General features: G+C 43.5%; 1 protein-coding gene across 3 annotated transcripts in view; it reads left to right on the top strand.

Annotated features, from left to right (window-relative positions):
- Positions 1-5,291: 5,291 nt before the first annotated feature.
- The window catches only part of NSF (N-ethylmaleimide sensitive factor, vesicle fusing ATPase), a 154,264-nt gene continuing 144,791 nt past the window's right edge, over positions 5,292-14,764 (top strand). For all 3 annotated transcript variants that reach the window (XM_044999730.1, XM_044999729.1, XM_044999727.1), the window contains exon 1: positions 5,292-5,389. In XM_044999730.1, coding sequence (XP_044855665.1) covers positions 5,378-5,389 — 12 coding nt within the window. In that variant the 5' untranslated portion in view covers positions 5,292-5,377. The remainder of the gene's footprint in view (positions 5,390-14,764) is intronic.

Below are 14,764 nucleotides of genomic sequence, written 5' to 3'. Positions count from 1 at the left end.
TTAAAATACAGCCAGCTCTCCTGGACTCCTTTCCCCCTCATGTTATTCTCCCAGGGGATCCTGCCCATCAGCTCCCTGAGGGAGTCAAAGTCTGCTTTTCTGAAGTCCAGGGTCTGTATTCTACTGCTCTCCTTTCTTCCTTGTGTCAGGATCCTGAACTCATCCATCTCATGGTCACTGCCTCCCAGGTTCCCATCCACTTTTGCTTCCCCTACTAATTCTTCTCTGTTTGTGAGCAGCAGGTCAAGAAGAGCTCTGCCCCTAGTTGGTTCCTCCAGCACTTGCACCAGGAAATTGTCCCCTACACTTTCCAAAAAACTTCCAAATAAACAACACCAGAGGCAAAGAAATCCTCCACGTTCTCTCCTTACATTCCAACACTGTTAGGCTTTGCACTGTTTCAGAAACAAGGGGCAACCATCTCATCAATCTACATTAGCTGTAATAACTTTTAATAGAGACCTTTTCTCCAGACAAGGTGACCTTTCTATAGGCCAGTGTCCCTGTTACTCTCTCCAACTTTACCTTTGTTCCAGGAGCTTTTTGCTGTTCCATTTCCCCCCAAGGATTCTGTCTCTGTGCATGTTTGTTTGGATACATTTCTATCAATGGAAAACTGACTTTGAGAAGTAACATGAAAAATGGGGATGTCTTCTAAAACTGGGCCAAGAACAAGCAATGACTATTAGAAACTCATAAAATCCTGTAGGGAAAAATCTTTAATCAAAGGATTTCTAGGGGGGAATTAAAATGTAGCATTAATGTTCATCAGAAAACCAGCAATAATGCACAGTACAAGGTATTTTTAATCGCTGGTTATACAGTCAGGATTTCACCGTGAAACCTACTTTATGTGACCCTACAAACAAAGAACAAAAAAGGTCATCTAGGTAGGTCTTTAACTAGAAAGATATTTGTTGTATGTGTAAATTGGGTGCTGATGAGGGGTGTTGGAGTCACAGCCCTGGAGGATGAAGCCTTCCGTCCTCAGAATGTGTACAGAACATTTACTGCTATGTATTTAGCTGGAGGAAGCATCCAGAATGTGCTGGGCCCAGTCCCCATCTCAAAGAACACACATAGCATCCCTCGCATGGGCACCGGCGTGGCAAGGTTCCCTCCACTGTCCTGCCCATGTGGCTCAACTATGATCTGGAGGAGTCACTTCTACAGGCAAGTTATTTCCTCGTGGTTGTCACAGAGTTTTTTTTTTTTTTTAACTAAAGAGTATTCATTTTATTTTCCACTATGTCTTTTGTCTCAGTGACATAACTAATAGTTGGATATCCCGCAGAAGGGCACATACAGTGAATCTAGCAAAGCATATGAACAGCCCTAGGGGGTTGAACAAAAGTAGGATTGTTAGCCAGCCAGAGAGAAACAAAGTTAAATCCCTGCCAAAGATGTTACATTTTCTTCTTCATTTACACTAAAAAACGCCCCCTGTTGGGCACTCAAACTGCTGTGAGGGATCCACTGCTGAATCCCACATGCTCTCAGCTGGCTTCGGCAGGCAGGTCTAGGCCCTGTCCCTGGCTTTGGGGCTCTAGGCGCACACTCCAGGTGCTGACTTCGTCTGACACCCCTCTTGGCAGTGGGGACTCCTCCTTTGATCCAGTTGCCTTGCCCCTGAAACGAGTGCTGTGTCCCCCCTAGCCTCCCAGTACCTCTTGCACATTCCTCAGAATCCCAGAGAAGGTGCAGCCTTCTGGCTTACGGTTTGCCTCTTCCAGGGCGCACAACACTGGAAACCAACCGACACAGAGACAAACTTTGCACATGATTCTAAAACACTTAAGAGAGAAGGCACAAGAGAGCACAGGTAATTTAGCAAATGACACCATGAAGCAACACCCCTCATTCTAGCTCACCCTTCCCCGGAGGGTCCTTGGAGGACCATCAGAGTTCAGGTAGGCAGGGTTCCCCCGACCTCAGGCTCCTGCAGCAGCTGGTCTCTGCTTGAGCTGGTGAAAGTGGCCAGAGACCCAGAGAAGGCAGCTCCTGCCCTTTTATAACCTTCCAGTCTCCTCTGCCAGGTCACTCCCTGATCAGCCTCGACAGGTGATCACAGATCCCTACTCGATGCCAGACAACCTCTCCCCTCACAAACCAGTTCTCCTAGCTAGGATCCAGCCTTTGGTCTCAGGCAGTGTTTCTCAACCTATTTACATTGTGGGCCACATATGCAGCCCGATATGTGTTGCGTGGGCCGCAGCCACTCTCTCTCTCTCTGTATATATACTACCTGTACATCTAAAAAAAAAAAAGGTTTAGTATTAGTTCTCTGACAGTAATATGATTCAAATTGATATGGTACCTTTCATTTCAACACTGGCAAACATCTATCAAGAGCATTTTAAATTAGCAAAATAAGTCAAAACCTTAATGGCTACAATTTATTTGGTCTCACTTACGTTATATTAGTGGGAGATCTGGCGACTTCCTTTGTTCGAAGCAGTAATTGCGTCACAGTCAGGTTGAAGATGGGTGACAACACACCGCAGCTGGGCATGAAGAGTTGCATCAGTCAAGCATGCAGGCTATTGGGACTTAACCCGGCCCATGGCTGAGAATGTACGTTCACAAATGCGAGCCGATCCAAACACTGTACAGGCCGTATTTTGACAGTCAAAAGATGCAAATTTTGTCCAGCACACATTTCCATAATTCCTGAACAGAAGTTGCATGCTGTGATGCATAAATTGCTCCCTGTCCCTACAAATCTGACAGCTCCTCTTCCAGTTCCTGCCTGGGAATATTTAATGTTGTTGCAAGATCTTTACGTTTTAAAATAGGGAAGGTGTAAGGTTCCCATGGAAAAGCACTAGCAGACTCTACTTTCACAAAATTGCCAAAACGTGATAAACTTTTCTTGCAGCTGCTGTATCAAAGCAACAACTATTTCTCTTTTGTCACTTTCCAGAGCACCCTCACATGCTGTGTTTAACACCGGGAAATGTGTGAGGTCTCCTGTAATTTGAATGATGTACATTTCAAGTTTGTTCTTAAAACTAGCAACAGCGCACATTAACTCATTAATTACTTTTCCTTCACTCTGTAGTTGTGCATTCAGCTTGTTTAGATGCCCAGTGAGACCGGCAAGGAATACCAAGTCTCTTTTCCTGCTCTCATATTTTAATTTGGGAGATTTATCTTCCTCTCTGATTTCAGAGGAAACCACACAATTTCTGGAAGTAATGCAACAAATCTCTGAAGAACCTTGATTTAGCCATCTTACTTAGTGTTTAACAGTATATCGCCATATGAAGACTCAATTTCCTGAAGCAAAGAAACAAAGTGGTGGTGTAGTAAATGTCTGGCATGAATAAAGTTTATTACTTTAACAACTGTGCACATTATTCCCTTCATGCAGCCATCTCCTGAGTTGTTGCATAGAGTCTGTCGATGCACAATAGAGTGAAATGCCAACAAATTGGCCTGGTTCTTTGTCATTTTGGTAACTAGTCCCTGATGTTAATCAGTCATACTTAGAGCTCCATCTGTTGTAACAGAAACAATGGAATTTAGTGGAACATTCATTTAACTGCAGGCTTGGCAAACAGCAGTGTACATATCCTCCCCACAAGTATGATCGTGTAGTGACTGGAGCAAAACCAAGTCTCTGATAATTTTATAGGTGACTGTATCAATGCATCGAATCCCAATGCAAAGTTGTGCTATGTTCCCTATGTCTGTTGATTCATAAACTGCTAAATTTAAACTGCAGCAAAGGCAATCTTTGATTTAAATTGGAAAGCCAGAGTTTCTGAAAGATCTGAGATCTGCCAACATACTGTGTCATTGCTTAACTGCAGATTTTTTATCCTTATGACTTCATTTTTGTTTTTCAAATCATTAGAGACAGACCACGGATTGATTAAAGAGGAATATACAGTCAGTAAAAATATTAAGTGATTAAAATCATTAGCGATATTAATAATATTAAAGGCTTTTGTCAGCAAACACACTACGTCACGTGACCACACACTCGTCATACTCCTAACCTGAAGTGTCTCCCCCCTCAGTTCTGTTTGTCACCCCCATCTCACGTATTCAGATAGTGCACGTGGAGACATGTTAGAGGTCTGTAAGGAGATGCTGTTAGAAATGCACTTTATTATATGGGAAAGTGGTCTCGATGATCCAGGTAGATGAAAGTCCTTTCACAGATGCAATGTGCCTTAATGGTGCAAGATCAAACCCTACCCACCGATTTAACTGTAATAGAAGGAACTCACTCAGGCATAGGTGCCGACTCCGTGGGCGCTCCGGGGCTGGAGCACTCATGGAAAAATAATAGAGGGTGCCCAGCACCCTTGTGCAGCCCCACCGATCAGCTCCTCCCCATCCCCCTCAGTGCCTCCCTCCTGCTGGCAGGTGCCGATCAGCTTCTCCCCCCAGTGCCTCCCTTCTGCCAGTGATCAGCTGTTCAGCAGCATGCAGGAGGCGCTGGGGGTGCACTTGGGGGAGGGGGCGGAACGGAGTGGGAAGAGGTGGGGTGGGGATGGGAAGGGGTGGGGGCTCGGGGCAAGGGGTAGAGTGGGGGTTGAGCACCCCCCCGGGAAATCACAAAATCGGCACTCAGGTTCCTTTTCTGACTGAGTGGTCAGGAGCCTGGTGCAGGCAAGCGAGTCCTCCTTGGGGATCGCTGGAGCGGGATTAACTGCCCTCTCCCTTCTGGAACTGTGTTGACAGTCTTTAAAGCTTGGAACCCGGGGTTCAGATGCAAGCGAGTTGAGTCAAATCCCGGATCCAATATGCAGTGGTGGATTAGCCCCGGCCAATTGGGCCCCCAGAAAAACGTGGAGTTACACAGCTATTTCAGCGTGCTGGCTCAATCCAAGCTAGTGCACGTATGTCTATCTGGCTGGAAATTACACCTCCAGCTTCCATGGGTTGGGGCAAAAAAGGAGAACGTGGTGACAGGGCGGCGTCCTGCCCTGATGCAGCCATGACAACCCCAACCGCTCAGACATGGTGGGTGCCCCCCCCCCCAATTCCTGAGGCTGCTTCGAAAATCATCTCAAATGCCGAGTCCCGGTTTTGTTTTCTTTGCCTCCTTCTGGCGGAGCCCGGCCGGGCGGGCCGGAGCCTGGGACTGCAGAGCATCTCCCCCAACCCCAGCTGGCCACAGACCTGCCCAGACTGAGACCCACTCTGCAGCAGGCCTGGGCCTGGTGACGTCACGCCGCGGGAGTGATGCCATGGCCTGGTGACGTCACCCCGCGGCGCCTGGGCCGCGCAGCGCTGCCCTCTGCCGGGGGCTCGGCGGCGCGCCGCTCCGAACGCAGTGCAGCAGGGCCGCAGTGCGCGTGCGCGGCCGCCTTACGCGCTGGCGTTTGGCTGCCGGGCGGTGTCTGGAGGGAGCCGCGGCGAGATGGCGGGGCGGGTGAGTGCGCGTGAGGGGCGTCCCCCTCCCCCCTCTGCCGTGTCCCGCGTCCCGCTTTTCCTCCAGTCATTCCCCCCACTCACCCCTCCCCCTTCCCCCCACTCACCCCTCGCCCCGGGTCGGGTCCCCCTTTCCTCCCCCTTCCCCCCCCGCTCACCCCTTTCTCCCCGGGCCGGGTCCCCCCTTTTCCCCCGGGCCGGGTCCCCCTTTCCTCCCCCTTCCCCCCGGGCCGGGTCCCCCTCTCCTTCCTCCTCCCCCCCGCTCACCCCTTCCTCCCCGGGCCGGGTCCCCCCCTTCCCCCCGGGCTGGGTCCCCCTCCCCCTTCCCCCCACTCACCCCTCGCCCCGGGTTGGGTCCCCCTTGCCTCCCCCTTCCCCCCCCCGCTCACCCCTTCCTTCCCGGGCCGGGTCCCCCCTTTTCCCCCGGGCCGGGTCCCCCTTCCCCCCTCCCCTCTTCCCCCCGGGCCGGGTCCCCCAGGTCATCCCTCCTCCCCCCCATGTCATGTCCCACTTTCCTGCCAGTCACCCCTCCTTCCCTGTACCCCCAGTCACCCCCTTTTCCCCCCGGGGTCTCTCCTCCTTCCCCCCATGCTGGGTCCCCCTTTCCCGCCAATCCCCCCCGGGCTGGAGGAGAATGTGGGACTGACAGGTGCCCCTGTCCTCCCTTATTCCCCCAACACTCATCCCTCATGTCCCCCTTCTCAGAGTCCCACTTCTCCCCTTCCCATCACCTGATCCCCCAGCCCTTAACCCCCTGTTCCACTGGATCGTCCAGTGCGAATCACCTTCCCCTCCCGGCGAGCACTTGCTGTTCAGAAAATAATTTCAGTGTGAATAATCTGTTGTGTTTGGATTATATTTCTCCATAATAAAAATCCCCCTTGATAGAGGCAGACTGGAACAATATACTTGCTTTTAATTTCAGATTCTTGTCCTAGGTTGGGAATTGAACTCAGGTTTGATCATCCCTTAGAAATTAGATTCTTTGCTAGGTTAGAATCATGCTGGAGGCCCCTTGCTTGCTTAGTCACCTAATTTCAGGAGACCTCTAGAACCTCGGAAGTGGTGGGGTCCTATATTTGATTGGAAGAATCAGCCTGCTGGATGGGCTGTTGTGCTTTTGGGGTGGGGGGAAGCGCCTCTGTAGGTATTGCCTCCTATGCAGGTTTTTAATGTAATGGCTAGTTCTTTAAAATCTCGATCCTTTTTAGCATTTAAAATAAAGTCAACAAATAGTGTCTTGTCATGCTTAAAGAGTTAGATGGCACAACAGATTTTACTGAAATCCATGGAGGACAACTGTTCTATTAATAAATTGCTTTAGTCAGGAGAATGAAGACTGTTCTGACCATTGAATGAAAGATATCATTTGGATAGAAAAAAGAAAAATCTTGATGCTCTACCCTGCGCCCAGGAAGGAGTACATCATAATTGTCCAGGACAGCGAGGCCTGGTATAAGCTTTGTGCACTCAGAGTTCATCCCTAGAGTGGACAGAGCTGCTTGTAGAAAAATGAGTTGGCTTGTTCTTCTGCTGTTTTAATACTGTGATGTAGTGATGATGGGTTAGGTGTCAAACTCAGAATTCATTAACTGCTCAGTATCTGCAGGCCAGGGCTCAAAAATCTATTCACCCGCAAAACAGACGTTGGGATCTGAACCTACCCCTTAGAGAACCTCATGTAAAATATACCCACAGTGCAACTGGGTAGCATTTGAAACAGTTGTCAGTCTCTTCTTTTAGCTGTTTGGTATGGCTAGTTAAACCAGTGATGATGTAAATTATGGGTAAGATGTGGATGGTAGTGTCTCTCAGCTTTGGCAATAATGACCCTGGTCAATATTTTCAGTCTTGTTCCATGCGCTATTTATTGGGAATGATGAGTCTCTTGCGTAGGCAGGAAGGACTTTGTATACAATATGTGTACTAGTAGCCTAAAAGTTCTCTGGGATGAAGAAATATTTCAGATTGTTACAAAGTGCACCCTTGAATGTAGGGTAAAGTCTTAGTATGGCCATGCAATGACTTGCTCCTGTTTAAAGCTTTTCCTCTTGATATGATGTTTCATCTGAATCGCCTTTAAAGTAGCAATTTGTTACTTTGTAACTAAATTATCACAAATGGACAATCTTGGCTAGTGGGAGAAACGAGAAGTGATATTGTTTCAAAAGATGGATAAATTAAATGGTGATTCTTTGAGCGTTGCTGCTTTCATTGGTGGGGGAAGACTAACAATAAGGGAGGAGTGTAGGGTTATTTGATTCAATCTTATAAAATGGTGTTAGGAAATCTTGTTTTCTGATTGGCATCATGGCACAGTACTATGGGTAGAAAGTATTTTTTGTTGATCAAACTACAGTACTAATAGTATTGTAAAGACCTGGCTGGTATGTATGTAGCCCTGCCCCTGCTGGGTAGAATCAAACCTGTTCAAGTGGGTCATAGGCCCTATAATGCTAACAGCTGATGGAGATTATCCATTAGCTCAAGTGGTAGTGATCTGTGCTTTTGTGTCAGAGGGACCTTAGTTCTGTTAGTGCCTTGAAATTCTTAATGGCTCTAATGGGCAGCTGTAGTTATAACTTGCAGTTACTAGATAGCCATAGACTTGTTACAAGATAATTATCCCTTCATTAAGAACTACTTTTTTCTGGTTTTATCCATTGTGTTTTAATCATTTATGCAGAATCATGGCAAGGATTGCTTTGTAAATAAATCTATTGATTGACTACTATGTGGGCTTTTATGGCAACTTTACATTTATTTTTAAAAGTTTTAATTAAATTTGAGCCAGAAATATTTGAATCACAAATTTTAAAACTTTTTAGGGAGGACATTTCAGATAGCTTTGCAAAATAATCATGAAAATCTTGGAGTCAAGCCCCCAAAATCTACCTGCGCGCCCTTACTGCAAGGAGAGGCAGAGGGATAAATTATTATTTGAATTATGATTGGGATCCTTTAGACACTATTGAGATCTGGACCCTGTTGTGCTTAGCATGGGGCATATGCATGTTAAGTGACAATCCCTGCCCTAGAGTTTACAATTGAAATAAGTAAGACAGAGAAATTGTGGGAGGGGAAAGAGAAGCACATGTCAGTGTTATAATGGTCATCAGAAAAATCACTTATCCTAGTGGCATAGTGATCACCAGTCCAGACCGAGCTGGAATGGAGCACTTCAGCTACTGCAAATACATACAGAAGAAGTTTTAACTACAGCTTATGTAGTATGTAAAGAGAGGCCTATTAGGGTATGTCTGCACAGCATTGTGGAGTAAGTGGGAGTGAGTCTCCCAGCCCATATTGACACTCAAATTAGTGGGGCTTGCGCTAGCGCTCTAAAAATAGCTGTATAGACAGTGCTTTGAAGTTGCAGCTCAGGCTGGAGCTTGGGCTCTGAAGCCCATTCCCCTCCCTAGGCTTCAGATCCCGAGCTGCAGCCTGAATTGCAACTTCAAAGCACTGTCTATACAGCTATTTTTAGAGCACAAACACAAGCCCCGCCCGGGTCTGTTGACCTGATCTGGGAGGCTGGCTCTGGCTGGGTAGATATATCCCTAGGGTCAACTATCAATAATAATGTTATGTGGAAGAAACCCATCAACAAGGCTGATCCAGTTCATTTCACATAGACCTCAGTACTGATGTCTGATGGTAACAACTTTCAGTCTGCGCTATCTTAGTGCAGATTTGAAATAGTGACGTAGACATGGAAGGCCCCCCACACCCATACCAATTCCTGAGACATTCAGCTCCCCACCATTTGCTTTCTTGAATTGGAAAAAGGATGTACTCTTTCCCCTTTGTTATGCTGACTGATTTTCTGCTCTGCTCTCTGGCTAGAGTAAACACGGGTAGCCAGTCCTGCTCATCTCTGAAATTCAAATTTTGTTTGCTTTTGAAAATACAAGCAGAGGCTTTATGGCAGTGGAAGCACCTGGGTCAAGGGAGAGGTGAAGAGTGTATACCACTCTATTTCTTGCCTAGAGTCTATTTTTTTTATCTAAGGAGAATCTCAGCAGCCCACTTAAGACACTTCACTTTCATGAAAATTAACATTTATTCAAGTTTTTTTTTAAAGCTTGCTTTTCAAACTCAGCTTAACTTAAAGCCACTAAAAATCTCATTGTGATAGGAGTTAATGTTTTTAGGATAATCAGGTAAAGACCTCAACTGTTTGTCTTCAAAGGCACTAAATTTGACTTGATACTGTTGAACTTGTTACACATGCTTAAGGAGCACAACTCCTTCCAAACCAGAAGAATTTACTTTGCAAAACCTTTTTGAAGAACAGACGAAGCAGCTGGAAATGGAGGCTTCCCAGCTGGAAATGAGGGTCACCTGCCTGTGATGTTACACTAAACACTTCATGTGATTAATATTGCTGATCTTTCAGTAAAACTAAACCATTACAGTTCTTGAAGGGAAATCCTGCCAATTTCAGTTTGGTGTCTTGGAAAAACATTTGTGGTCAGGTTTGTCTTTTTCTTGGACAATAGGTGTAGTCAAAGGGGGAGGGATAGCTCAGTGATTTGAGCATTGGCCTGCTAAACCCAGGGTTGAGAGTTCAATCCTTGAGGGGGCCATTTAGGGATCTGGGGCAAAAATCTGTCTGGGGATTGGTCCAGCTTTGAGCAGGGAGTTGGACTAGATGACCTCCAGAGATCCCTTCCAACCCTGATATACTGTGATGTACCCCATGAAAACACAAACATTGCAGAGCACTTGCTAAACTCATATTTGTGATTTTTTTAAATTCTTTGTTGCTTTTTAAAATAAGCATTTTGACTACTAAAATGTTTTTTAAAAATTCAAAACCTTACATGATTAAAAACAGAAATATTTCCAGACAAGTGACAGAATAAAGTAGTACTATGAAACCCTTGGTACTGGTGGTTGGTTTCCCTCACTTGCCAGCGATGGGACCTACAGGAGGAAATTTCAATTTACAATATTTGGGACCTATATCTATACATGTGATGTCTTGTTTATGTGTATGACCATATTGAGGTGATGAAAAATTAAATTGGATACTTATGTTCTGAGGTCTTTTGTAAAGAAAGAGTCTTGACTATGTTAGTGACACAATTTGATTTAAAAAAAAAGTCTGAAGAGCTTGCATCATGGTTTGATGGTCTGAACACAGAACTGGGTGTCAGAAACATAGTTTTTATCCTAGCTCAAACACCAGCTCAGTCTTGGCCTCTGTCAACTCACTGAACTTCTTTTTTCCCCATCTGTAAAGTGGGGCTAATACTTTCCTACCTTTCTCTTAGTGATGTTGAATATTAATGAGTTGATGGATATAAAGTAATATGAAGATGAAACTACTTAGGATATATTTGATTCTCCTGGAAATACCATGTTTGTATTGGTTTGCTGATTTCCAAAAACTGAGCTACTGGAGATAGGTGTCATGTACTAATATAGAAAAAAGAATGCATTAGGTTATTGTTTCTAAACACCGTTCCCAAAGGGTGGCTGTAGAGAAAATGTCTTCATATTTTTAAACTTCCAAAATGATTTTATTGATCTTAACACAAGGTCTGTCACCAGCCACTTGACAGGGTGGATTTGATTTAAATCAAACTAGTGGGGAAGACTCGATTTAATCATGGTTTTCTACATAAAAGTGCATTCTTGTTGATTGTTATAACCTTAATACATATTCTTCACAGCTCAGAGATAGATGTAGGTTTCATTTTTAGAAGGTACACACTATACATTTTTAAACAGTGATTTATTTTGAAAACTTTTCAGATTAGTTTTACAGCTATATCAGAAAATGATTGGTTATTTCATTTACCAAAGATAATTGAAGCAGATATTTATGAAGTCATTGGGAGGTGAACTATCTGCAGTTCAACAGGTTAATCATTAATATTTGGAGGATTTTCTTGCCATGCTGTATTAGGAGGAGAACATCACCAGGCTGACATTTACATTGTTTTACTTAACTAAAACAACAATGTTAAGTTAAGCGTGGGGAGGGATAGCTCAGTGTTTTGAGCATTGGCCTGTTGAACCCAGGATTGTGAGTTCCAATCCTTGAGGATGCCATCGGGGAGGGGAACTGTACTTGGTCCTGCTAGTGAAGGCAGGGGGCTGGATTCAATGACCTTTCAAGGTCTCTTCCCTTCCAGTTCTGTGAGATAGGTATATCTCCATATAAGTATTCTGGATTTTTTCTTCAACAGCAAACACATAATATTTTAACAAAACAAACATATGTCGCTCACGTCTCACATTTATCTTTAGACTTCTTCTCCTTGTCCAGATCTGTTCCGCACCCAACCATCTTCTATTCATTCAACTTTTTGAAACTTTGCACTTTTAGAGAGCGGTAAGGGATTGACTCTGTGTATACAAATTTGCAGAGGGACAATAGAGTTGAGGTCTGTTATTTCTCACCTTTATATATTATTTATTTAAAAACATTTTTGCTGTTAACAAGCATGTTACCTCTGGAGACACAAATCCATAGTTTGAGAGCTGGAAAACTAAGCATCTCTGATGGTATCTTCTAGACTGAGCACTGAGTCCCATTGGGTAGATAGAAAGATTAACCTAAATAATCTATACAGAAGCCCATGGAACTGCATAAGATTGGGTCCCTAATCCATGAACTATTGGAACACATTTACAAAACTTTTCTTAAACATGACATGAATATATTGTCTCGTACTATAGAATTAGAATTTATAATCCCTATTCGGTGATGAAATATCTTTGAGCTATAATGTATCTTAAAACTATCTTTAGATAAAATGCTTTTTGAGGAAAAAGCCTTTTATTAAAAAAGTCCGATTTAAATTAAAAAAATAATTGATTTTTATCCACCCTGATCAGGCTTCATGTAAGGTGTTTTGTGACTGCAACATCACATGGTCACAACACACTGGTTCTTACTAGTTCCTTTCTTGTGCACCAACAGGATGGAAAAACAGTCAGTTTCAACTCCCTGCTGGGTCACAAGCATCAAGTAAGGAGAGCACAGTATCCTTATATCACAATCGCAATAAAAGCCCAGCCCTTTGTGCTTAAGACTGCTTCAGACCTACTTAAGGAGACTCAATACCTTGCCATCAGGAATATAAATGAAAATAAAAAGGTAGTGAGGAAATAAGGGTATCTAGTTTTGCGGTTTCAAGGTACATTTTCAGAGTCATGGTAAAGGAGACAGGAATAGGAGTAAAATACACAGGAAGAGGAACAGTTTTACTTTTGAAAGATCATATAATTTTTTCTGGTAAATTACAAGTACAGTGGTTTAATATTCATCTAGTACAGGGAGTCTAGCATCAGGTTTTAACATCCAGTTCTCAGTGTAAGGAACAAAATCTCTCCCAGATTTAGATGCTATTGCGTAACCTGCTGTCAGGATCAGCAAGTTAAGCTTTCCTCTGTCAAATGAGGAGCGGCTTTGTCTATAAATACAAAAGTAATGCTGATTCTCATATTCAGTAGAGAACTGACAATTAGTAACTTATTTCCACTATGAATAACAAACTTATCCCCGCTCAGGACTCCAAAAATGGAAAACACCATATCTGAGACTTCATTTAATGCCCTCAAGTTCTCTGTCTCTCTAGAAATTTTATTTCAGATTTGTGGATGGTAACAACTAGGGCTGTCAGGCGACTAAAAAAAATAAGTGTGTGATTAATTGCACTGTTTAAATGGTATTCTATTATTATTTTTTAAATATTTTTGGATGTTTTCTACATTTTCAAATGAAATATATGGCAGAATGCGGGTAAAACAGACCAGGCGACATGCGATTCTCCTCCAAGGAGTTCAGTCACAAATTTAATTAATGTGTTATTGTTTTAACAAGCGTCATCAGCATGGAAGCATGTCCTCTGGAATGGTGACCAAAGAATGAAGGGGTATACAAACGTTTAGCATATCTGGCATATAACTACCTTGCAGTGCTGGCTACAAAAGTGCCATGCAATTGCCTGTTCTCACTTTCTGGTGACATTGTAAATAAGAAGAGGGCAGCATTATCTCCTGTAAGTGTAAAACTTGCTTGCCTTAGCAATTGGTTGAGCAAGAAGTAGGGCTGAATGGACTTGTAGGCGCTGAAGTTTTACGTTGTTTTGTTTTTGAGTGCAGTTACCTAACCAAAAAAAATCTACACTTGTAAATTGCACTTTTGCAACAAAGAGATTGCACTAGAGTACCTGTATGAGGTGAATTGAAAAATACTATTTTTATCATTTTTACAGTGCAAAAATTAATAAATATACACTTTTTCAATTACAACACAATACAATATATATGAAAATGTAGAAAAACATCCAAAATATTTAATAAATTTCAATTGGTATTCTATTGTTTAACAGTGCGATTAAAACTGACTAATTTTTTTGTTACTCACATGAGTTAACTGAGATTAATTGACAGCCCTAGTAACAATTTAATTGTTTTGAGTTTCCTTTGTAAATTGGAGTTTGCATTGTATTAAAATCCCAAGCAATAGCTCAGAAAGCTTATTACAAGCTAAGTTCATGCTACTTCACAAGCACTGACGATTTTATTTTAATCACAAGCACCTAACCTTTGTTCTGGACCCTTATCCTGGCTTTCAGAGGGGGATAATAGATGTACCAATTTATAGATAGGCTATATCTGAAAATGGCTGGAAGGTGATGCTTAGCTATTTAAGTCCTTGGTTTGAAATACCTAGACTCCCTAGTATCACAGGTTCAAATCCTGGTAGGGTTGACTCAAAATTCCATCATTCTGTGATGGAGAAGTTGGGATCTCTACAGTTTCTGTTAGGATCATTCAGGCAAGACATGACGGGATTATTATTTCTTATTATGAAGGCTTGTCTGTTCTGTATGGACCCTGACGTAATTCTTGTAAGATTACCATGCTGTCCTTATTTAATATAATAAAAAATTCCTTTCCAACTGCTGTGCAGTATGATGTACACAGATTAGTTGCTGCCCTCCGTCTTGGTGGCAAAATCTAAATGGTGCTGTATTTAGATGCACAGTGTTACAATTTTGGATTCTCCAGAATGAAAAATGATGCATAAATGTTACATATTATCAACATCAGTGAGCCTCCTGCCCCCTGTGTTGCTTTTATAGTTGCTTTTGTGTCTCCGGTAATGGTTTGTTAATGTTCGGATTTGAAGTAATACATTGCTGTGTTCCCCCTTACCTTACAATTATCTTGCAGCATGAGAAACATCAGTGTTACCTGTAGTCATATTTATATCCTGTCAAATTGGAGCTGGGCCATGCTGCCGCCACCACCACCGCGCAGCACAGAGACCGCGCAGCACAGAGACCAGGAGCTCTCAGCCCCCCGCCCAGAGCATTGCGTTGGTGACGGAGCGAGCGAGCTGAGGCTGTGG

This window comes from Mauremys mutica, chromosome 25 (genome assembly GCF_020497125.1).
Source record: "Mauremys mutica isolate MM-2020 ecotype Southern chromosome 25, ASM2049712v1, whole genome shotgun sequence".
Lineage (NCBI taxonomy): Eukaryota > Metazoa > Chordata > Testudines > Geoemydidae > Mauremys > Mauremys mutica.
This window is presented reverse-complemented; position numbering and strand designations above follow the sequence as displayed.